The sequence below is a fragment of the Cuculus canorus genome, chromosome 7, assembly GCF_017976375.1.
Source record: "Cuculus canorus isolate bCucCan1 chromosome 7, bCucCan1.pri, whole genome shotgun sequence".
In the NCBI taxonomy this organism is placed as follows: domain Eukaryota; kingdom Metazoa; phylum Chordata; class Aves; order Cuculiformes; family Cuculidae; genus Cuculus; species Cuculus canorus.
In genome coordinates, this window is record NC_071407.1 from 20,117,163 (window position 1) to 20,141,483 (window position 24,321).

The 24,321-nt window shown below is 49.4% G+C and overlaps 1 protein-coding gene across 1 annotated transcript; it reads left to right on the plus strand.

The window, feature by feature from the left end:
* Window positions 1–1,435: 1,435 nt before the first annotated feature.
* SCD (stearoyl-CoA desaturase) lies at window positions 1,436–21,414 on the plus strand. Its single transcript, XM_009570705.2, has 6 exons — window positions 1,436–1,670; window positions 5,324–5,609; window positions 12,270–12,400; window positions 15,751–15,956; window positions 17,106–17,338; window positions 18,274–21,414. Exons 1-6 carry the CDS (start codon window positions 1,644–1,646, stop codon window positions 18,471–18,473), a joined length of 1,083 nt encoding a protein of 360 aa, XP_009569000.2. The 5' UTR covers window positions 1,436–1,643; the 3' UTR covers window positions 18,474–21,414.
* Window positions 21,415–24,321: the final 2,907 nt, after the last annotated feature.

Here is a 24,321-nt window from a genome sequence, read left to right on the forward strand (position 1 = left end):
TCATCCATCACAGTGAAATGAAATACATGAGACATATTTTTCTGCCTTTGCTGGATACCTCTGAACCCAGAGAACAACTGGGCTATCATTATTTTTCATCGTCCCTTTTCCCTCCCAGTGATAACAATGCAGCTCACTTTTGATAGCTGCCACTGAATCCTGTCGGAGCAGGATCAGCCAAGGGACGGACTCTGCAAGATCTTGGTTCTCTGTCTGCACCTTGTGTGGTTGGCTCCATTGCTCCAGGACAGTTGCCTGGACAGGATATGCATGAGGGGATATGGGCTCACTTCAAATGGGCTTTTGACATTCCTACTCTCCTCATATGTCAGCAGGGGACAGAGGCTGAACACGGGACACAGCGCGAGTGGGGGAAGGAGCTGAAATAGGTCCTGGTTGGGGTGAGGGCACTAAGGCACGCCAAGCCCTGCTGCTAAGCTGCTGAGGGTGCTTTGCATGGTCACCACATGGTGGGGTTAGGAGAGCTGCTTCTGTGCTCTGCTGCCTCTGCCACCGCAAGGTTTTATTTGTAGGGGCCCTCTTTTTTTTTTTTTTTCACTTTTAATGGTGAAGGTCTCCCTGCGATAGAGCTTGGATCTTCCTGTTGCTGGTGCTACTGACCGATGAGACGGCTGTTCCGGAAAACAGTTGATGGCAAACTGAGTTGCTTCTTTTTCCTACCACCCTCCAATATAAGGGGCTGTTTTCTGGTGGAAAAGGATGGGATTAATTTTGAACTGTTACAGCCAAGATTTTGCAGACCGTTTTTCCTATCAAGATAGACACCCATACACACGCGCTTATCCGGATACACAGTTGTGGGTGCATTTTCTTTGCAGAGATGTATGATTTATATATCACAGAATCATAGCATCATTTGGTTGGAGAAGACCTTTGACATCATCAAGTCCAACCGTAATTATATATACGTTTAGACGTATATACACAGGTATATATATACAGACACACACATATTGCCCAGAGAAGTCATGGAAGCCCCATCCCTGGAGGTGTTCAAGGCCGGGCAGGATGAGGCTTTGATCAACCTGATGCAGTGGCATGTCCCTGCCCGCGGCAGGGGGTTGGGACTGGATGGGCTTTAAGGCCCCTTCCCACCCAAACCATTCCATGATTCTTTACACATACACTCGCAAATAACGCTCCCAGACAGAGCCCCGCTCGGAGCGGCCGTCTCCCCCCCAAACCCCTCTGTCGGGCTCGGGAGGTCCCTCTCCTCCCCGGGGCAGCGCGGGGGGTGCGCCGCGGGGAGCGAACAGCAGATCGCGGGCAGCCAATGGCGAGGGCAGCCCGCGGTGGCACCAAATTTCCCGCAGCCAATGGCCTCGCGAGGGGAAAAAAAAAAAAAAAAAAAAGGAAAAAAAAAAAAAAGCAGCCGCTCAGCACGCGAGAGCCGCCGCCATCCTCCTCTTCTTCAGCATCCTTCCTCCCGCCCCCCGCCCCGCCTCCGCTCCCCTCCCGGGCGCACCGCAGCCGCGGACCGGGGGGACCGCGCCCCGCTTAAAAACCGCCGCTGACGCCTCCCCGAGCCACTGCGCTCGCCGGGCCCGGGGCTGCCCAGAACCGGCCTCCTCCCGCCGCTTGGCTCGCGTTCCGCCACCGAGGAGCAGGGACAGGTCTGCCCCATGCCTGCGCACTTGCTGCAGGAGGAGGTGAGCGGGACTGCGGGTGCTTTGTCCTCCCCTCGTCCATCGCCCGCGTGTGGCCGTGCAGGTGCGCGCCGGGGCCGGCTGGAGGCACCGCCATCGGGGAGGGGGCGCCTGGAGCGGGGGTGCCGCCGCGGGGGTGCCCTGGCCGGAGCCTGCGCCCTCGCCTAGGCTGAGCGTAAAGTACAGCCTTATCTTAAAAGCATCGCCTCGGTGAGGGCTGTTCGGGAAGGTTCTTTGTGCCAAGAGCTCGTGGTGGTTTTGGTAACGTGGTGATTTTGGTAACGCTCGTTCTTTTTTGCTTCAGTACAAAAGGGTTTTCTCTTGCAGCGTTTTTGATGAAATGTTGCAGTAGGGAGTGTCCCTCGGACGCACGCAAGGTGAAAGCAGCCAGCTGCCCAGATGAAAGCAATGACTGTCTGCATTGCAAACGTACAAGGGGGAGACTGCCCATTTTTGGCCTAAGAAGATCTGAATAACAACCTGGCACCAGGAAAATAGCTAGAGCTGTAGGATCTTTAGAAATTTTTATTTTTATTTTTGCCCCCACCCCCGTTGCCCAAGGGGAGGCAGGAGCTTCATTCTGATGTTCCTGCCCTTGCCTTCTCATCCTTCCCCTTTCTGCCTATGCTGAGGAGCAGAGGTAAATCACAGCCCTGCTCTCTTGCCCGTTGCCAGCATGCAGGGTCTCCCTTGGTCCTTTTGTGCAAATGCCGTGACCTAAATTTACTCCTCTCCCCGCCTGGCGTGAATGCCAAGGGCAGTGTGCTCTGACCACATTTTGCGGTCTCGCCCGTTATCTCAGGGCATATCCTGGAGGCTGGAAAAAAATCCTGTCCGTGGGTCACGTTGGGCATATTCAAATAGACTGGACCTGAGACTGAGTGCCCTGCGGCCCTTGGGCTGAACCAGTGCGGGAGCCTTGGAGCCGCAGCTGGCTGTATGAGCTGGCTCGTGCCAGGATCGCCTATGGCAAGTTCAGTGCTGGTAGGGTATAGAGGGGGACATGGAGATAGGGGAATGCATCTGCTCTGCAGATGAGAGCAGTGAAGTCATTCAGAAATGAGGGAGGGCTCATGAAAAATACTTAGCTGGCCTCCTCCCCCTCTCAGCTCTAGACCCCAGATCAATCCACATCCCGTTTTTCTCCGTAGTAGCCACAGGAGCTGCTATGGCCATAAGGGGGTAAAAGTCCTTCTTTCCTCCTCATGTCCCCTGTCTCTAGCTACATAGCTGCCAGCTCTCCCTCCCTCTTTCCCCCATGCTCCCTTCACCAAGTCTGTAATGGTGGAGCTGTTCTTCACAGCTGATTTACAGACCTTTTGATTTAAGATTAGTTTACGTGTGAGAAATGATCAGTTTGATTGCATCAGTGTAATTCCAGCAGTATAGGTACGCTGGTAAAATTCCTTATGTAGCTAATACAACGATAGAAGAAGAGGTTTTTTACCTCTTCTTTGTGTTCTCCCTCCTCCTCCTCTGCCCCTGTGTAACTTTGACAGTGACATAAGCTATTGCATAGGAGAAAAATGCAACTCCAACCCCCCATTCTTACTCTGGAAGTGGCATGTCTGTATGGGCAGGGTTACCTGTCTAATTATACCACTAGATGTCTGTTGGAATTTTTCCTGCAAAGACAAGTCTTAGGTCTTTTTGGTAGATTGTCTTCCAGCCAAGGAAAAAAATTGTGCATTCATGCCAAAATGCCAGATGAGACTATCTGACACTCAGGAATGGGGAGAAATTTTCCTTGCTTAATCTCTAGATTAGAAGCCATTTCTGATGGCTCTTTTTGTGGGAAGACTGCCTATAAATCGTCCAGCAGCTCAGAGTATCCTATCCTCAAAATATTAATTTGGAAAGGAGGCAGAGACAGCCTGTAAGCAGGATGCAGAGAAGGTGGTCCCAAGCTCAACAGCTGCCCGGGTTCAGAGAAAGCAGCAGGATACTTCATGTCCAGGTTTTTTCCTTTCTAACCTTTGATTCCAGAAGGAAAAACTCAGAAGGCTCCCTCTATAGAGATCATTTTACTTCTCAAATCTTTCAGCTTTGCCAGCTCCTCCCCATAGGAAGGTATGTCTATTCCTCTTTAGTTCCTACCCTGGGGAAAGGGAGGAGTTGGAATGGCCACGCAAGCTGCCTGGCCTGGTTTTAATGCCTCCTTCAGGAAGCTAGACTATGGCAGGATGGTGGTCTTTTACCATAGAATCATAGAACAGTTTGGGTTGGAAGGGACCTTAAAGATCATCCAGTTCCAACCCCCTTGGGCAGAGACATGTCCCACTAGATCAGGCTGCCCCAGGCCCCATCCAACCTGGTCTTGACCACCTCCAGGGAGGGGGCATCTAGGTGGGAATCTGTTGTTAATTCAGGAGAGATTTCTATTGGAAAAGAAGCTTTTCTGCCTAGGCTATGGTCCTTCCAGCAGTCCTGGCCTTCCTGTTCCTGAGGTTTGACCTCCCCGCCATGTGGAAGCAGCAGTGTGGGAAGTGCAGGGCAGTGTCCTTCAGGCAGGTTCCTGGGAAGTGAGGGGATGGGGGCAGAATGCCCTCCCACTGCTTGCACCCCATGTGCTTGACACCCCTGGGGTCAGGCCCCGTCAGGCAGTTGGGCTTTGGCCAGACAAAGGACTGCGAGCACCAGCAAGCACACGGCTGTTGTGATGGAGATGGAAATCGGTGATTCAGGGTTCAGTGACCTGTCTCATTAGGGTCAGCCCTGCCTGCTCCTTTCCTCATGCATGCCTGATCGCAGAGGCTGTCACTCAGCCAGGGCAAACAAGTGTGTGCAGAGGGAATGTTATGTCACAGTTACAGGAGGGAGCCGGGAGCCTCAAGCCAGGCTGAGCCAACTTGCTGCTTAAAACTTCCTCTGTGCCTGCTGGTGGCCTTGGCTGAGAAGATTGTTTTCCCGTGCCTCAGTTTGCCTGTGGGTGGAGAGGGATAAGAGGCTTAGCAGCAGCCATGGATGTCTGACTGGAGGCACACTGCTTGACTGCTTCCATCCACTTATCACTAAACATGTCGGTCTTGTCGTGACCCGTTGTTGGGGATGAGAAGGCACCCTAGAGGAATCCTCCTGTGGATATTCCTGATATTCCCCCAGTGATCCCTGGTAGGGTGACACAAAGAGGTATCAGGAGCAGCCCAGGGATTTATCATAAAAATGTGTTTTCCGACCGTATTTCTCTCCCATCTCTTTGTTCGTTTTCAAGATTTCCTCTATTGTTGTCTGTTTCTGCACAGGCTCAGAACACAAGCCCTCCTAAAAACGCCCACTAATGAAACTGAAGGAAAATAAAAATCCTTGTAGCCTGCAGATGATCTCACCAAAGCCTCTGGAAGAAACAAGTCTCACTTTCAAGTTTTTTTGTTTACTTTCTGCACCGTGTCTACCATTCACCTCCTCTCTCCAGAAAGATCAGGCCCCCTCCCTCTCAGGCTATGACTCCATGGGGCCAGAGTGGGCTCTTCTTGGTGCCAAGGGCTCAGCAAAGGGTGCCAAGGGAGTGGAGCCTGGCAGGGTAACCTGCAGGCTGCAAGTCTTGGTACTGCCAGCCTAGCTGTTCATGTTTCTATTCCCTGCATTGATAACCACCAACTTCTTGTTTTGTTTTCCCTTTTTCCTCTCTTGAAAATGTCCATTGCTGCCTCTCCAAGGAGTTCCCCTCCGCTTCCAGCACCACCACTGTCAGCACTGTCACCTCCCGGGTGACCAGGAATGGAGATGCCGTCATGGAGAAGGACTTCATCAATCATGAGGACTTCGCAGGAGACCGAGGCATGGTAGATGATATCTTTGATGACACCTACCAGGAGAAAGAGGGCCCCAGGCCCCCTGTGCGATATGTCTGGAGGAATATCATCCTCATGAGCCTACTGCATATAGGGGCCATATTTGGGTTGACGCTGATACCTTCTGCAAAGATCCAGACGCTGGCATGGGGTAAGCACATTCCTCCATTTATTTCTTAGCATTTGCAAACCTCAGATCCATTGGGAGGTTTTTTTTTTTCCTCCAGGTCCACTTAGGGAGGGGAAAGAAGTGGAGATCTTCTGTTAGAAGAAGCTACCCAGCCAATTTTGTAGCAAGCTATGGGAGGGCTTGCTAGTGTCCCCTGTAAGGTCATGCTTGAGGGAAGGATTTATCAGGGGACTGCTTGGCTGCTTAAAGAGCAAACTTGGTTCACAGGTGTTAGGCTTGGAAGTAACCCACAACTGAACATGCAGTCAGTTGTGGGGTGAAAGACAGAAAACGTTTCATGGAGTGCTGCGACAGTCCCAGAAAGTTAGAAAGAAGGGTGCTAGCAGGAGCACTTTAATGGTTGGCTGGGGAGGCAAGGTGCAGGGCATTATTTGGCATGAGGCTGCTGCTCAAAGACAAGAACCATTCCTGTACTTCCCAAGGGAAGATAAATCCTGCACAGCTTCCAAATGTGTGTGAGGGGAAAGAGACAAAATATAGTTGTGCTATAAGATAAAAGTCAAGTCTGAACATCAGGTCTTTTATCAGTCTCACAAAAGGACAGATTAGCCCCCATCATCCCGGGACTAAGCCTGACAACTTTCAAAAAATAAATAAGCATCTCTCCAGGCACCAAATTCCAATGGAAAGCACAACCCAGCAGAATGTAGCTAGGCGAAGCTCCTCTTTCTCAGAGACCTTGCCCTGGATAGGAATCAAAACTTCTCCTTTGACTGCTTGAAAGGCAGCTGGGCCCAGGACCCAAGCTGCAGGGGAGCCTCCCTCTCCACAAGCCTTTGTATGGACTCCTGGAGGAATCAAGAAGCCAAACGGCTCCCAGTGAGGAGGTCAAGAGATTGAATCCAGCCGCTGCCTTCTGGTGAAATAGAGCATCCTGAAACAAAACCTGACAGTCTTAATTTGAGACCTGCTGGCATGGCTTTTGGTTTCAGCGGTGCTCCTGCAAAGTGCTTGCCTGGGAGCAGGATCCTGGCCAGCCCAGCTGTGGACAGGCCCTGTACTGTCACACTCTCAAAGTCTGTCCTCCTTATGGCTGTGAGTTGGACTGGGAAAGAGATGGCTCCCTGGAGGGCCAGCCAGACTGATTCCTTCCTTCCTGGATCAGCTTAGAGGCCTCGGGGATGAGCATCAGTGGAGGCCACAGGGCTTGGTCAGAGGTTGGCTACAGCATGTGCAAAAACAGAGGCAGTGATGCGTTCCCTGTGTAGTCAGCATGGCCTGTTGGGGGACTGCTAAGAAAGACTTTACTGGGCTTTCCTCTTGTGAAAACCTGACAAGCTGTGTTTTTTGCTGGGGTGGCGGGGCTGAGCAGAACACGCAGCCTCAGCATGACCTTGGAGGAGAGTTTCAGGGCTTTCAGTCCTGCTCTGTGTGTCACATCCCTGGCTCTCAGCTGGAAGCTGGGCAGGGGCTGCTGGCTCCTCTCTCTCACTGAGTTGAGAGCCTGTATCCTCCAAACCAAATACCCTCAGCACACTGGGGCACAGAGGAGGGAAAAGGTGACTTAGGTTTACTGGGTTCATTTCAAGCCGCTGAGATGAACTGTAATGTCTAAATTCATTGAACCCTTCTCCCTTGAGTTTCTCTGAGATACGTAAGTGGGCTTGAGCATCTTGATACCAAAGGTTGATGCTTCTTTGCATTCTGCTAAGCCCCATCTTGCCCCAAAATGTCTGTCTACGAGCCAGTGCCTTTGCAACCACATACCTGTTCAGGGTGTCTGCGTGGCATTCCTGACATTTCATGGGAATTTGCCTTGCTTTTTTCCTGATGCCAGTCTCTCCTGCTCCCCTCCCTTAGTCAACTCTGATTTGGTGTGCCAGTTGCTCTCCTGCCATTTTGAGGCACTGCAAGATTCCTTCGTGTCTTCTGGAGTGACAGATGCCCTGGGAATGGGAGAAAAAACAGAGTTTGGGGGAATTGCACTGTTTTGAACTGTCTGAAGATTTATCCTGCCTTACTGAAGCCGGAGTAGTTCCACAGAGCTCCCTGTCCTGCATCCCTGGCATTTGTTGAAAGGACCGTCTGCACCCTGCAGGCAAGGCGGAGTTTCCCCTTATAGACAATTCTTCTCCAGTGCTACCAGAGCTGGGGTACCATGATCCTCCACAGGTCTGGCTTCTCAGCAAGGCTCTTGCTCCTTCTTGCATTGCCCATTTCTAAGCATATACAAGGCATCTGTGGCTATGATGTTGGTGATATGCTGTTATTTTCCCAGCAGCCTCTGCTAACAAGAAGACTAGGTTCCCATTTTATACACCAGGACAGAGCAGCAGGAACTTACATTGCTCCCAGCAATTCACCATGGGCTCATGGCAGAGCAGCTCTCAGTGGTAGTTCTGGAGCATAGGTTTTTTTGCTTATTTCTTTGTTTTTCAGATCTTTCCTTCTGTAGGCTGTGTACACGGAATATAAAATTAACATGGCCCCAGATGTTCTCTGCTGTGATGCTACAGGCAGCTGTGATGCCTGGTAGCTGATCTACCTTCTATATTTTATATTAAGGAGAAATCCCCTGCTAATACCCTCTTCATCCAGGCCATCATCTCCTTGATATTCCTGTCCCTCTGAAACCAGTTATATTGGTGACTGTGTCCTCTTTTGTTTTCATTTCTCTGTGTGTTAATTCTTCTTTGTCTCTCAAGCTCTCCAGCTCTGCCTTCATCATTGTTTGCTGTTCTGCGTTGCTGTGTGCATTGTATCCCCTGATCTCTTTCTGGTACAGAGCTTCCCAGAATGAGCCAGGGTTGTTGGTCAGGTGAGAGCTCACCATAACGAGAGCTCTCTGAGCCCTTCCAGCACTGTGGCTTTCTAACCAGCTCCCCTTTTATTTAGTCTTTTCCGCTGTACTTGACAAAGTCTTGCACAGTCTTTTCAGAGATCACAGGCAGATTTCACGTCATTTGCCAAAAGGTATAGAGGTTGAGGCTGGAAGGGCAGGATGCAAAGATGATTGACAGTTTCGTCTCTCGCTGCTCTGAGCCTCCCTGGAAACATGATTTGCAGGTTGTCTTACTGGCTTTCAGGTGCAGCAGACCAACAATATTTGTGTTAACCCATGTTGGCCTGGCCAGCAACGTTTATAAACCAGTGATTTGGTCTTCTGAGAGTACTCCAGCTCCCTGCAGTGCCAGTAGGGGCAGCAACATGGGCTGATACCTTTTTTTTTTTTTTTTTTTTTTTTTGTTGCTGCTGCTTTGGACCAAGGAGAATCTTGCTGGATAATTTAGGCAACTGTGACAGCCTGAAAATCTCAGCCAGTGTTACCCCCAGGGATGTGTCCAGCGAAATGTCTACAGAAGTTTTTTGTTACTTTTCCATCAAGACTGCTGCTGGCAACACCTCCCCACTCAGTGTCCTCTCCAGGTTTAACTAGCAGATGACATGCTTTTCCTCCAAGCAGGAGTGTAAGTTATGATTCTGCCAGATAGAAAATTTAAATTTTAGCAACAGTAGCTCCTATTGCTTCTCCTGAACACTGTTCCCCTTATGCAGCATGGACAGATTTCTTGCTCTTGGAATCTTTCTCCAGAGAGACATACCTGGCTAGCAGGGTCTCGGAGGCAAGGAGGGAACAGTCTAAAACTGCAGTTTTCCTTTCCACCGAGCAGAAGCCCAAGGACACCTGCTGGAGCAGGGACATCTCGTCATATAAACATTCTTGGTGTTGCCTGCAGGTGACGATGCCTTTAGCACATTCCTGGCTTCACATCTTAGCTTGAGGTCTGAATGCAGGACCTGAAGAGGTAAAGCCTAGTGACTCATATAGACATGACTGAACATGGAATGTTTTGGGTTTCATTTTTGGAGCACTGAGTGCGTATTACGGCCAGTGGCTGTAATTTTTTGTATTCCAGTTGAATGGGTCATTGGGAACATCACCTGTGAGCTGACAATCTTTTCGATCTTGGGTACTTCAAGTTGTGGTGTGGAAGGTTATGTGAAACCTCAGCTGATAAGAGTTCCTAAACCCTTCAGTTTGGGGCAGCTTCACAAAGCATCTTTGAAAATCTGTGCTACTTTACTTTGCCTTTTCTGTTCTCTTTCCAATTTCATTCTGAGTGGATGATGTTGAAGGATCTTTACTTCTTCCTTGCCTGTGAGATGCTCGTTCCTTGGCTATGCAATGATCATCATTGTACCTCTTTGTGGGGGTGAACCCTTTGAATCATTAGTATTCTGGATTTTTTTTTTTGTTTTCCACTAGGCTTTTTAATCTTATTGTGCATATCCTGTCACTGTCATTACAACTGTTACCTATGTCTAATGGAGCTAATAGCCCCCAGCTAGGGTTTGGGTTTCTGTGGGGCTGGGTGCCATACATGCATAGACTGAGAATCAGCTCTTTCCTCACAGATATTGTCTTTTCCTTAGATAAACTACAGCTGCTGTACGTGGGCAAGAGGCAAGGCAGCACAGGATAATAGTTAGAGAGTAGTGTCCATTGTAGTGACCTGGGATGCAGCTCCGAGACAAGTCAACGCGAGCTACAAGGTTCATGGGCTTTGGACGAGGGCCATGACTGTTCTATGCAAGGGCACCCAAAAGCAGTGGATACTCTTCCAAATTTTTAACAAAAGCTTTCAGTCAAGGCTACCAAAAGCAAATACTGCTTGTCTGTTTTCTGGATCTGTCAATGCCCTCACCATGTCTCTTTTGTGATTCCTTGTGCTTGCTGATAAGTCTTCATTGCTTGTCATCTTTCCCTGAGGGGGTTATCCACAGGCACATTCTCAGAATTGTTTGTGTAAAAGAGATACAGATGAGCTTCCTTCTTGCAAAGCTTAAATACCGCAATCCTCAGCCAGAGTCATCTTGAAGGCCTCTTTTTACCAAAAAACTCCCAGTCAGCATGTGAGGATTCACTAGAAAGGGAAGCCTGAACTCAGGTCCTGTACTCGTCTAACCTGGCATTTACTTTCTAGTGACACTGAAGGTCATGAAAGATTGCATAGTTCATTTCTGTCCCCAGTGCACCATTAACTCATGCCTGCTTGCCCCACAGTGGAGAGCTGGGCTCTTTCCCCAGCAAGTTGCCCCGACATCCCTGATCCAACATGTTTTCCACAGACTCCCCATCTGGTGTAGAGTCTGTATAGGTTGGAGGTTGAATTCAGACTTCTAGATGCTGTTTTCAGCTCTGCCATGTACTACTTGTCACCCTTGGAAATCTACCTCAGCTACTAAAGTGTGCACTGTAGGTATGGAGTTGCCTAGAGGTTTTATGACATGCAGATTGCAGGGTATAACAGCTTCTATTGAAGGGAGAATGGTGGTAAGTCACATTTCTGCTGCTGGTAGGAAGTGTCTAAAACATCCAGGAGTGGGTTTCATTGTTATCACTGTGTCTGAGGCCAAATAGGTCCTGCAAAATAGAGTCATACATTAGGTGGTTTTTCAAGGTTTGCTCTTCTTTATCATGCTGTGAGGGTAGTGTATGATTTAAAATTAGTCTTAAAATCTAAAACCAATGGGGAATTGATCATGAGCTGCTTCATAAACTTCAAGTGAGCATCATGGGGCTGGCTGAGACCTTCAAGGTGTCCAGCATAAGTTCAAAGGGAGACCTGAACTAAGCACCCTCTCCAGCATCCCTCCCTTTTCCCTTTCCAGGCTTGGCCAGCTTTGTGCTTTGCTCAGCTCCAGTGTCCCTTGCAAAGGCTGGATCCTGCTGTGTTTGCATGCATTTTCGTCCTTCTTCATGCCCTGTAAATCAGCTATGACCAGTGACTGCTTGGCTCCTCCAAGAGACCACAGAGGTGCTGGGAGACACAAGGCAGAGATGTGCCAGTCTGAGGCCTGCACTGCATTTGGCGGCAGGTGGGGAAGCCACGGTCAAATGAGCAGACAGGGAGGGTCACTGTTCTACAGCAGAATGGGAGTGAGGAGGGACCATGTGAGTTTAAGGGGCTAGAAGAGGATGTTTAAACAGCCAAGACCGGCTTTTAGCAGATAAGAGATTAGGTTTAGAATGTAGAAAAACAAAGGAGGTGACAGAAGGAAGAGGGGGTAGGAAATGGTAGGATAATAAAACCTGGATTGTTTTGAATGAAAGAACAGGGTGACGGTGCCTTGCGCATATCTCACATCTGATTCCAAACAAGATTCTGGCAGAGTTATCTATTTGGTGGGTCCAAGACAAGCTTGATTAGAGACATTTGGCTGGACTGAATGGTGTTGTCAAGCATACCAGCAATTCCTGTCCATGGGTTTAACATGTAAGAATAAGGAGCTGTTTTCATGATGGATCCAATCGGTTGAAATCTGCAATTTTATACCAAGAAGAGAGCTTCCCCTGGGATCTGCAAAAGAGGTGTTTGTTCCCTCAGGAAGGGCACTGAAGGTGGATCAGTTGACCTATGCACAGATGTGCACCCTTCCCTCTCTGTGTCTGAGCCTGCAGAACAAACCAACTGTTGAATGCCCTCTGTCTTTCTGCCAAACTTCCTGACCTGTCCTTCCTAATGAAAGAGCTATTTTTCTTATTGCCGGCTTCCTAGTGTAATGCTACTATGACCCTGCTGGGGGTCTTTTCTCCATTTTAGTTCTAGGACCAGATGCTGGAACTTTGCTGCACGCTGACTTGCTCTAACTTATCCAACACTTTCTTTTCCTCTCCAGCTGTGCTGTGTTTCATCGTGAGTGCTCTAGGCATAACAGCTGGATCTCACCGCCTCTGGAGCCATCGGTCTTACAAAGCCACGCTGCCCCTACGGATCTTTTTGACTATTGGAAACTCTGTGGCCTTCCAGGTAAGCACTTCTTCAATGTGCCTCTGTTGCTCAGAATGAATTGCTCCCCTGAATCGTTGTCTGAGGAATGGGGCATAAGCTGGCGGAGAGGTTGCTCTCTCTTACTACCTCTTGCTAGGGAACAACCTGCCCTTGCCGTCTAACACTGCTGTGCTGGAGTCTGTCTCATTGTCTTCACTTTGTCCCATCAGGGGGTGCCTCTGAGGTGAACTGGGTGGGGAGAGGGCTCTTGGCCAAGAGCAGGGGTAGGAGAGTTCTCCAAAGCAGGAATGTACCCTCCCCTCAAGGTGTGGTCTCTCTCTGCTTGCTTCGGGTCCTGTGAAAAAGGTGTGGAACTGCTAAGTGTTCTCCTGATGTTCTGGTTGCCTCACACTTCTCTTGCTGTGCGGCTGATAACGGGGAGATATCTGCACAGTCCAAGAAGCCAGGCTGTGGAATTTGCTGCTGCAGGAAGACCAAGAACTTGTTGAGGTTATGGAGTTAGGGTGATTCTTCTCTGTTTTGGAAGAGTGATATAACCTGGAATAACCCTGTTATAAGTCTGGCTTCCAGAGAGTCATCCCAGGTCAGTGACCTTTCAAGGAGAGGAGGGTTTGGCACCTCAGGATATCGCCTAACCACTTATGAGGGCACTTCACAGTCCACAAAGCAAACAAACTGGGAAGTCCTTAGGGACTGTAGAAAGTAGCAGAGATGGCCTTTTAGAAGGAGCCAGAGTGAGAACCCAGACTGGCATGGCACAGAAAAATCCTGCTGGTCTCTTGGGTTTGCTGCTGTGGAGGCAGCTCTGATGGCACTCTGTCCTCCAGCTGTACTTGAAGGGATTTAATTATTACAGGCTTGCTTGTGTGTAGGAAATACTTGGGAGGGTGGCAGCATTTACTGCTAGAAGAAGGTGAACAGGAGTATCAATGCTGCATCCCTGTGTAATTGTCCAGCTGAGAAATGGCAGGAGGATAAAGCCCAAGTGGACCAAGTATTTTAGAGACTTCTTCCTTTCCCCTTCTGTATAGCTGGACATCACTTCATTGACATGTATTCGGAACAGGGTGGGGATGGCTTTTTTCAGCCTTGAAAAACTTTCTAACACACCATTCACTTTCCTATTCTCTGTTAGTACCAAACCATAGTCTTTCATGAGGAAGAGGAAGGACCAAGCTGCTTATTACAACTACTGGTCCAGCACTCACAAGGCAATGGGGTGGGTTGCTGTGTATAGGCTAGTCCCATACAAAGACCATCTTTCACAGGGTTATAGGGCAGAGGGGGAGAGAATTTGCTGAGCTATTGCTGTAGGGATACGAATAGACAAAGATGAGAGATAGACAGATGTTTCGGTTTCAATAGGAACTAATCCAAAGTTTTACTGAAAATTCAGTACCAGTCCCCATGGATGTTTTTTTAATAGTTACTTTCAATGAGATCAAGAGACAACTTATTTTCAATTTCTTTTATTCCTGTTAGCGGCGGCAGCTCTAAGACAAGACCAGTATCTTATAAGACCATAGAAGTCTATAGATTATCTTATCTGAGGTCCTCCAGAAAATGCCTATTGGCTGTTCTAAGACCCGTGGGCTGTGATTTGAGAGAATTTGGAAATTCTGCCTCTATTCAGCTCCTCCACCTGCAAGACCAGGCAGCTGCAGCACAGCAGAAGCTCTCCTGATTATAGTCTGTGGCTGGAAACTCCTGAGGAAGGAGGCATTCTCCTAGGCTTTGCTTGCTGGTCTCAGAAAGCCATGATTTTCAGACAAGATTTCAGTTAGAGGTGGTCCCAAAATACAATCTGTAGGAAAGATAATGTGCTGAGGTTTGGGTGAGGATAGACTGACTTTTCAGCTTTGAGACTCCTGATTTGTTTTTGTGCACAGGGTGTTGTGGATGAGGCGGCATCACGCCCCTTGTGGTACGTGGTCCCTTTCCAAATTTATGACCTCTGCCTCCAGCAGAAGGATTTCCAGGAGACAGGGAAATTCTCTCAAGGTGTGCAGATTCAAATTGCCTGTCACTTTTTAGGCTGGGCTTCCTTATGTTATGTGATGCTGTGTAGGGTCTGGATTGTGAAAGAGACTTTTGGTCACAGGTGAAGCATTCCCAGCATGAGTACTGGTTGTATTTCTCTGCTTACTTGACGGGGAAGGCTGCTGGGCCACCCTCTTCTGGGGGAATGCTGAGTGGCCAAGCTCTGGCTAACATCAGTGAGGGCTGGTGATACTTGGAGGTGCTAAGGATTTGACTGGAACGAAGGCAGCATTATCAGTATTTGGAAACAAGTGAGGGATGAGTCCTAGATGATGCCTATCATTGCATTATTGCATGGCCTGCGGGTAAATCATTTTATGTCAGTTGAAGGAGGAGTGGCTACAGCACATGAGACACAACTCCCCAAGTCCCTCTCTGCTACAGGCTCCCTTTGTGGACAAGTCAGTTTGTCTTTCCAGGCAAGAAACTGGGATGATTATGCTGCTTCCCTACCTTCAGAGTGTTTTGTGGAAGGAGACTTTTGTGTAATACAGGCGATATGAGCATGCTTGGATCTCTGTTTCATCTTTTCTAGGATGGTGTAATACATGGCTTTAAGCACATTTGCTATCTTAGCATAAAGGCATGAGCACAGGCTTAGTTACAGCTGTTCAGAACAATCATTTCTTAGTACAAATGATGAAAGCTTTGACATTATCTAAACTATTGATTTTGAAGCTTAAATTGAATGGTTATAGGGCTGGAGGGAGGTATTTTTGGTAATTGTCATTGAAATGGTGTATTTATTCTGTTTCTAAAGAGGGACCTTTGTTTTAATACTGATTTCCAAGGAAAGAAGTTGAAAAAACCCTCAGCCCCAAGTTAAACAGGTCTGTCTGATTTAGTAATCCCAGGAAAAGCAAGGCAGGTTGACCCATGGAAAATGTCAGGACAAAGGGAATGGGCAAGTTGATCAATTCCAGCTGGCACCGTTTAGGGACATGAACAAGTAGCCAACAAGAGCTGAGTGTGTGAGGGAGGAGGCACCAGCTGGCCAATAAGGGCTGGCTATTACAGGGGTGGGGGAACAGACTGACCAATCAGAGCCTGTGATGCTGTAGAGGATGTGAGAATGAAAGCCTCCAATTACAAAAAAAGAATTGGCAGCCCACCAAAGAAGCGGATTTCAAAGAAAATTGAAGTGGTTGAGCAAAGAAAAACCAGTCTGTTTCAAAAGCCCAAATCCTCAAACTTTAAAGCAAGATAAAATTATTAATATGAGATCAGGTTAATGAGATTTAGCTGTCCAAATGCTTTAGGCTCTTTTGTTAATTTGAAGGGAACATCTCCAGCCCTGGCCCTAAGTCTCCACTCCTGTTACCTTGCAGAATGACATTTACGAGTGGGTCCGGGACCACCGCGTCCATCACAAGTTCTCCGAGACAAATGCGGATCCTCACAATGCCAAGCGGGGTTTCTTCTTCTCCCATATCGGCTGGCTGCTGGTGCGCAAGCATCCAGATGTCATAGAGAAGGGCCAGAAGCTGGACCTGAGTGACATAAAGGCTGACAAAATAGTGATGTTCCAGCGGAGGTGAGTGGTGGGGTCAGCCTTAGCCCAGAACTGTGTGGGATAGAGCAGGAATTCTGCAAATGCACTGGGGACCCGAAGTGCCTTTGATGGAGCAACAGGGCATTTAGGGCATCGTGTGAGAAGTGTATGTCTTTAGTGGAGACTTTGTTGTGGAATGAACTGTGAGAAACGAGTCATACCTCTCCTATAAGAAGTATTTACAAGCTAGTGCTTTCTTCAGCCCTCCCACACTCCTCCTTTCTTGCCTACCCTGTAGCATTTTGCCAGTGGCAGATTGAGCTTCCCATCACAAAGCATCTCCATGCTTGCCTGCCCACAGCCCAGCTGCTGCTTTGGTTAGCCCAGAGCCCACCCATGCGGAGATGTTGTGGTACGATTTCCAGGCCATGCCTCTGCCTCTCTCCTGTGAGTCTTCTGGAAACTGTGGTGAAAGAAGAGTTGAAAATGGGGGCATAAGAGAGGTAGTCACTAGGAAGGATAGTCTTGATCTACTGGTGCCTCTTGGATAGGGCATCTCTCAGCTCCCTGGGGCTGTACTAGGACTGATCCCTAGAGGAGGCAAGCCTGTCACCGTAGGTGCAGGGATTGAAGACTAAACTCACATAGTAACCACCCTCGTTTGGGAAGTCCCTAGTTCAGTTCTAGACAAACCGAGCAAAGTTTATAGCTTCCCTCCTTTTTGTTCCTGGGATTTTTCTTGTGGATTGTCAGAGTGGCTAAGCTTCCTCTACTCCCATGTCTCTAGTGTGAGAAACCCCATGCACTTATCTGTTTGATGGCCTAAGTGTCCCTTGTGTGCACTTGTTGGTGAGGGGTATTGGTAGGCAGGGCCAAGTCTGCAAGGAGGAGTTGCAGCACTGGGCCAGAGCTGGAGAAGAGACCGTGATGATGGGAATGTGTGAGATTGAGACAGGGAGGGCAGGAGTTTAGCCCCAAGTCTCCTAACCAGTGACGAGATCCTGGAGATAAGTCTCCAGGAATGGCTTTTGTACATCGAGGGCAAACAATACAAGGCTCAAGGGTGAGGTATTTCTGCATTTGATTTTACCTGTGTAGCTGAGCATGAATCCTCCAAAGGGAGGACTGAACCATCCCTTCTTGTCCTGCCTCAGCCACTGAGCATTTTCCTCCTGGTCCTTTGCTTTCCAGATACTACAAGCCATCGGTGGTGTTGCTGTGCTTCACACTGCCCACTCTAGTGCCCTGGTACTTCTGGGATGAATCCATCGTCATCAGCTTCTTCATTCCGGCTATCCTGCGCTATGCCCTAGGGCTCAATGCGGCTTGGCTAGTGAACAGTGCTGCTCACATGTTTGGCAACCGGCCATATGATCGGCACATCAACCCACGGGAGAACCCCCTGGTCAGCCTGGGGGCTCTAGGTATGTTCAGTATCTGTGTTCGTTGTTGCAGGTAGACTGTAGTGCAGGGACTGGCCCTTGGGGTTGCAGCTGCTTCTAGGAATTTCTGTGAATCCAGATGTCCCCTTCCCTTCCAGCCTTTGTGTCTGGAGGTGTTTCCCAGGCTGGCCAGTGAGTACATAAGGGCAGTGGGGTTATCAGCTCCGAGCAGCCTCTCTCCAGGCTGGAAAAGACTCTTGCTACACTTAGCACCTCCTTATCTCAATAGCAATATTTTATCTACCCTGCTCAAAGGTCTCTATGCCCCATTCACCAAACTGAAAAATTTGTGCTGCAGTTTATGCTTATCTGTCTTCATTTTTTCAACTTGAAAACCAGCAGATGCACGTTTGGATATGTTCTCAGGGCAGCTGGTGATTTTGGGGGTATTTGAGGATGAGACAACTCAGATCATCTTGCATTTTCCTGAAATTTTGGGTACCTAGAAAGGTATATCCCAGGATCAGCATTTGCACCGATGTGTTCTCCAAGCCCAAATCCTCAGCTGGTTTGCATCACTTTATGTTACTGGGGCTTTACAGATTTCCACCACTGAAGGATCTGCTCCTGGATTTTCAGTAGGGAGGGATTTGAACTGCAGAGACTCAGGGGGCAGGAGCAGGAGCCCAGCTGTTGTCATTGAAGGGGTGACTACTGGAGCCAGTATTGATAGTGTCCAAAGGGTGGCCTCCTGGGGTATACTGATCAGTAGAAGCCTTTGTTATTCCCATCTGGAAATTTGCTTTGGATTTTGGCATTAGGATTGCCAGAGTTGTAAGAGTATTGATTGACCTGGATTGTCAGGGACTCACTGCAGGTCTAGCTGGTAGCTCAACCAATACTGGAAGGTTTGGGCCAAGAGAAAGGGGCTATCACTTAGAGCTCTGCAACATCCTCTCCCTGGTCATGTTTTGCAGGAGAAGGCTTCCACAACTACCACCACACCTTCCCCTACGACTACTCCACCAGTGAGTTTGGCTGGCACTTCAATTTAACCACAGCCTTCATTGACCTTATGTGTCTCCTGGGGCTGGCCAGCGATCGCAAGACGGTCTCCAAAGAGGTCATCCTAGCTCGGAAAATGCGGACTGGAGATGGCAGTCACAAGAGTGGCTGAGTTTCTGTTCCAGTTCACACACACATCCACACCTCTCCTTTTTCCTTTTTCTCCTTTCCTACCTTCCTGACCCCTCCAAACACGCTAGACAAAAGTTTAATGTTCTGTTTACTAACTACTGAATAATGCTACCAGTTTGCTTAAGATAACAATGAGTTTTAAATCCCCTCCCACGCTGTATTTTACGTGATATATTTAAGATCTAGCACTCTGCCTTTATAATGCAAGGCCACCCATTTCCCTCCTGTCATTTTCTTTTCCGTTCTTTCTCTCCAGCCCCTTTACCCCATCTGCCGCTTTAGATTGTTCCGGTCTCTCACTGGCAGAGGAGTTGGTGGGAAGCAGCCTGGGGAGGCCCATCGCAGACAGCTACATACCATAGAGTTAAGGGAAGCCTGTACCTGCCAGCTGAACAGTTGAGCCAAAGTCAGTGACCCTCTCCTCACCACCTTTGTGCCAAAACTCCTTCCTCTGTCTCTCCTCCTTTCTCAAGGGCTGCTGACACATGTGGCATGGCTAAACTGTTCTCCCTAGGAAAAGGAGCCCTGTCCCCTTCCCATGCCATTAGAGGATTGTCTCTTTTCCGAGATGTCTCTTGAGAAGTATTCTCCCCCTTTCCCCACTGCTTAGCCTCTCTGGCTGGAGAGAGGAGAGCCCCCAGACTCTCAGAGCTCCAGCCAGGTCCACCAGAGGCCAGGAAGGTCTAGTGGCAGCAGTAGACACTGGAAAGGGAGCCTCAGTGGCCTTCTTACCTCCTGCCTCTGGTGTCACAGCCTCCCTCCCTCCACTGCCTGCTGTGCCCTGTGCCACCAGGGACTGAAGGCAGAGCCTGGCTCTGGGCTCCACGGCCCCTTTGGAGAGCCACATCAAGGAGGGGACAGATGAAGGGTGTGCCAGTGGCTGCTGTGGGATAGGACCAGCCTGTGATGGTTTTGTTTGCCACTGCTGACAAAACTTCAGTCCTGGCTAAGAGGACTTTGCCAAAATGTAGAGCAGGAGAAGGGTGTAAACCAAAGCTCCACCACTGAGTTAAGCTGTTTTATGTGCTGCAGGAACAGGGTTCCTGCTGGGTGGCAGGTGCATGATATGATGTCTGCGCCTGCCCTGCATATCTGCATCCTGTCCTAAGCACACAGACAGGGGAAGGGAGCACCTGATGGCATAGGGTGGGGTGAGGATGTCCACAGGAGTAGGTCTCTCCCTCCATGTGGGCTCCATTTGGTCGATTACAAGTGCCTGAGAAACACCGATATGGGGCCAGGCGGCAGCTCAGGGGGCTCAAAGGAGTTGAGATCTCTATGGCAGGACGCTACGGCCAGAGTGGGGAACCTCTGGGCTTTCCTTCCCAGGGTCCACCAGGATGGTTTGCAATTCCCTTCTCCTCTGAGGGACTGGGAGGCAGTACTGAGGGAGTGAGACGGGGAGGTGAAAGCATCTCCTTGTCTCTAAGCTTGCCTCCCATCTCCCTTGTCAAGCCACCTCTCCACCTCACTTCTTTGTCCACTAGCCAGGCAGCGAGGGCAGCTGCAGAAAGGTCATTTATATTCCTGAACTGACATGGGCACACAGCTGGAGGGTGTGCTGGTCAAAAACATCCTTGTGGATATTGTTTCCAACAAGTTACAGAGGCCACAGCTTGAGTTCAAGTGGTGGGTTAGGTTCTGGGTGTCATGGCCGTGACCCCCTCAGTGGGCCGAATGTGCTTTTTTACCCTTATCTCTCTTCATTAGTATTGATTTTTTTATTATTATTACTATTAGTTGTTGTAGCAATAGTACCATTTTTGTTGCTTAAATGCATCAAATGGAGCTGGAGGAAAGCACAAGAAGTGGCTGGAAAAAGGTGATGTTGGTGTGGGGGTTGCAGTGTCTTCCTTATTCAGGCAGGCCAGAGAGGGCAGAGACAGAGCGGATGCCAACTTCCTCACCTCAGCTCTGTCACATAGCAGCCAGACAAGCTTCTGCAGCTTTGCTTTCTTCTGCTGCTGCAAAACTTGCCAGGAGCTAGGACAGTTTTTTGTGATATTCTCCTTCGTAACAGCATGCATATTACTCAGAAAGTAAGTCCTTTTCTCATTTCCCCTCCCTGCCACCACCACAGCCTTGTTACTGCTCAGCAGTGGGACCCTTCAAGGCTCTGAACCATCAGGAGCCATGTGGTCTCCAGCCAAGAAGTACAACCAGACGGAACAGAGCAGTGAGCCCTTCAGCTTATGGTGTCAGGAGATGGCATCCTTACTGCTCCAAGGCTCGTGACTGCCTGGGGTAGGGGGGACTGTAGCTGGAATTGTAGCCTACCATTTAAAAAAACCCCAAACACCCTCACAAAAAAGAGAAATACTGTTAACTCTGTAATTGCAGGCTGACTTCGTTCTAGTCTAAACCACTCTGAACTCACAGAAGGATGAAGTTGCTCCAGACAGTATTTGAAAGGGGTGTGGAGATGAGGTGAGGATAGTGATTTCCTTGCTCCTGTTGCCCTTAATGTGTGTAACTTACCCTGCAGCAGAGAAGTGTGCAGTGACATGCTGCAATAGTTCACATCTCCTCAGCAGAGAAGCAGGGTTTCACATAAAGGGTTCCTTTCAAATTCTAAGTGCTGATTCAGGTCCAGAATCTGGAATCAGAGTGGAAGCTGAGGAGCAGTAACCAAACAGTCCTGCTGTTTGCCCAGTTACTTTTAAGGTAGATTGGCAAATATCTCTGGGTGCCTTAAATCTTTCTTTAATATACATAGGAGTATTGACAGCTATTTGCTGTAAATTTTTTTCTTTTTTTTTTTTTTCTGAATTTCGAACATTCAAGGGGTTGCTTAATTATTTAATTGCCTACATTGAACTGTGGGTGCAGGTGATTTTGAATGTATTTGAGTTAGAACTTTTGTTAGATTAAGAAACTGATACAACACTTCAAGTAGAACTTTGAGATATATATATATATATCAACACCTATAAATATATATATATATTTTTGGTGGCATGTTTGTATCCTGGATGCGTCGTCTGTATGTTTAGCTTAAATGAGTCTGTGAGAGGTGGAAGCAGAGAAAGCAGCAGTGGGACCTCGTGGCTATTAAAGCAGCTCTTCTCCTGGGGCTTGTTCCCAGCTTAGCCACTTGCTTACTCTGTGATTTGAGACAAAGTCACTTAAAAACTCTCCGTGCCTCAGTTTCCCTACTGTAAGGGGGTTACACCCTGCCTGCCAGGGTGTGGTGAGGTTTGCTGCTGAGCACAGAGAAGGGAGGTGTATGTACCACACAGACACCGCTGCTGTCAGAAGCACAGACAGGTTTTTTTTCCATAATCGTTCCCAGCCCTGCTGGTATTGTGAAGAGCAGATGTCCAAGTGTTGGGTGTTCAGGGAAGGATTGGAAAGTTGAATCTGCACGTTGTCTAAGCTCTGTCACTGTTGAAACGTGAGTAGGATATGATTTTTCACAGCTTAGGGATTTCTGCATAGTAGTATCTCGGTTTTGTGTACTGGAAAAGAAAAATAAAACACTTTTTGAAATAATTTCTACTAATATGGAAACAGACATCTGGTTGTGCTGATCTGAAATTTTATTTGTTCATAATAAAAATGTTACTTTAAACTTGTTGGAGTGATGACATGGCGGGCTGGACTCAGGAAAGCACGGGACCCCCCCATGGGGATGGGGAATGCTATGTGTTACCATTTCCAAACTTTCCTCCCTTCCAGGAGAACCAGGAAAAAAAAATCTCTGGCTATTTAAGCACCATGAATGAGCGGATTATAATGGCTTTCATACTCCAGCGCAGCCCAGCCAGTACTCCCTGCCAAGGCTGACCCTGTGCTACGGGGTTACTGCAGGTTAATTCCAGCCAGGGCCTCTTGCCAGAGCCTTGCGGCTAATGGATACACATGCAGCATAACACGTAATACCGGCAGCCGCAACCACATCAGGCACGTTCATTAACCTCAGCAAGTGGGAATTTTCCTCCTCCTAGAGCTAGTGTCCCTGCTGTCCCTTCCCCTTTTGCAGCTGGAGGGAACTGAAAGAAGGGGGAAATTCCCAGACCAAATCTCACTTTAATGGATGTCAGCTGAAGTGAAAGAAGGGGGAAGTGCCCAGACCAAATCTCACTTTAATTGATGTTAGCTTCCCCAGCTATCCCACCCAACCATCTCTGCGTGGTACCAGCTTGCTCCATGTAGGCCTTATTTGCAGCAACTTTACCACCTGCAGCACCCAGGGATCACTGAGCCAGCCCACCTTCACAGTTCATAGCCAGCTCCTTGCAGCCGGTATACATAATTCCTTGGCAAAACTGGCCCATGCTTTGGTTGCCAGTTGCAGCTTCTGCTGCTGCAAAGCCCTTTGGGTGGGAAGGCCAGAGCCAAAGCACTGCAAAACACAGTGCGAGGAACTGTGCAGGAGTAAGGAAGGGAGAAGAGGGTTATTTGGGAGGAAAGTCTGTGCTCTTCCAGAAGCCCTATTTTCCAACCTAGAGGTGTGTGACTAGCCCAGGCCAGGTGATGTGTGGATGCCCTGAGCTATGGAAATGCTCTGGCCACAGCAGTATGTCTCTGGAAGCGACAGCGAGGTGCTGCTTCTGATAATCCAGTGTGCTTTTGATCCCAGCTATGCCAGAACAGCCCCTCCTAAAATAAGTGAAACAAAGAAAGCAACCCTTCAAACCTCCTGATTATTCAGCCAAGGCTAAAAATAAAGTTAATGATCCCTCTGTCTGGATTTTATGAGAGGGGAACACAGATCTTGGCCTCTCCCTCTTTGTTAAAGGCTGTTATTAAATCCCCTGCCCAAAATATGTCTTCGTGTACTATCAAGCCCTCCAGCAGTGCCAGCTCAGCATTTTGAGCTTATTGCCTAGAAGTGTTTCATACAGAATTATTGCTCCTATTATCCTACATAATCCATGAATTACGGTTGCGATTTCTATGTACCCGAACGTTGCTTCTCCAAAGATCTCTCATGACAGGGAAAGGGAGGGAAGGGTTAACGTGCCAACCAGCTCTGCTGGGCAGGAAAGGACAGGCAAACAAGTGCCTTCTTGTTCAGACCCAGCCAAGGGAACTCAGGGAGGGCTGTGGGCCGGCACTGCAGGCTGGCAGCAGCCAGGTGGAGGGGTTTGCTGCATCTTGTCACCCTGGACACAAGACACAGGAGATGCAGGTGTGGGTTTGCGGGGACAGGGCTGGGTGCCAGCTCCGTTCCAGGGCCCAGGACCCTGCCAGCAGGACGGTGCCCCGGGGAGGGCAGTGGTCCCACCGGGCAGGGCTGGGTGCCAACTCCGCGCCGAGCCGTGGGCTCCCACCGCAGCGATGACCGAGTAGCTGCCACTGCCCACCCGCGGAGAACCGGCACCCCCGCAGGGCGGCGGGGGCCTCCCGGGGAGCAGCGGGGAGCCACGCACGAGGGGTGGGAACCGAAACGAGCCCCAGGAGAACACGTGGAGGAGACGGCCTCACGCGGAGCGGGTGGCATCCGCTTCATGTCCAGCCAAGCGGCCTCAGCCCAGCGCAGGACGGCGGCAGCGCGGTGCCCGACACGAGGGAGCCGAGCCCCGGCACAAAGGCTCGGGGAGAGCGGGGGCCCCGCCGCAACCAGCTGACGTTGCACAAAAAGAAAAGAGGGGGAAGAGAAAAAAAAAAAAAACAAACGAGGAGGCAGGCTGAGCGTCCCCGGGGTTACTGCCGGTCACGCCGCTGCCGCCTGCTCGCAACAGCCTACAGCGCCTGAGCCGCGCAGGGCCAATCGGCGGCGCGCAGCCCCCGCGCCTGAGCGGCAGCGCCCCGGGCACCCCCGCGGCCGGCGGGGGCTGCGCTGCCTCCCGGGGGCTGCGGCAGGGAGCGGCGCGGGAGCATCG

What these genes read in the sequence shown, in the direction of transcription:
- SCD (XM_009570705.2), top strand. Translation starts at nt 1,644, where the DNA reads ATGCCTGCGCACTTGCTGCAGGAGGAG. An exon ending in GAAACTCTGTGGCCTTCCAG is followed by an intron (nt 12,401 to 15,750) that starts GTAAGCACTTCT and finishes GTTACCTTGCAG; the next exon opens with AATGACATTTACGAGTGGGT. An exon ending in GGTCAGCCTGGGGGCTCTAG is followed by an intron (nt 17,339 to 18,273) that starts GTATGTTCAGTA and finishes CATGTTTTGCAG; the next exon opens with GAGAAGGCTTCCACAACTAC.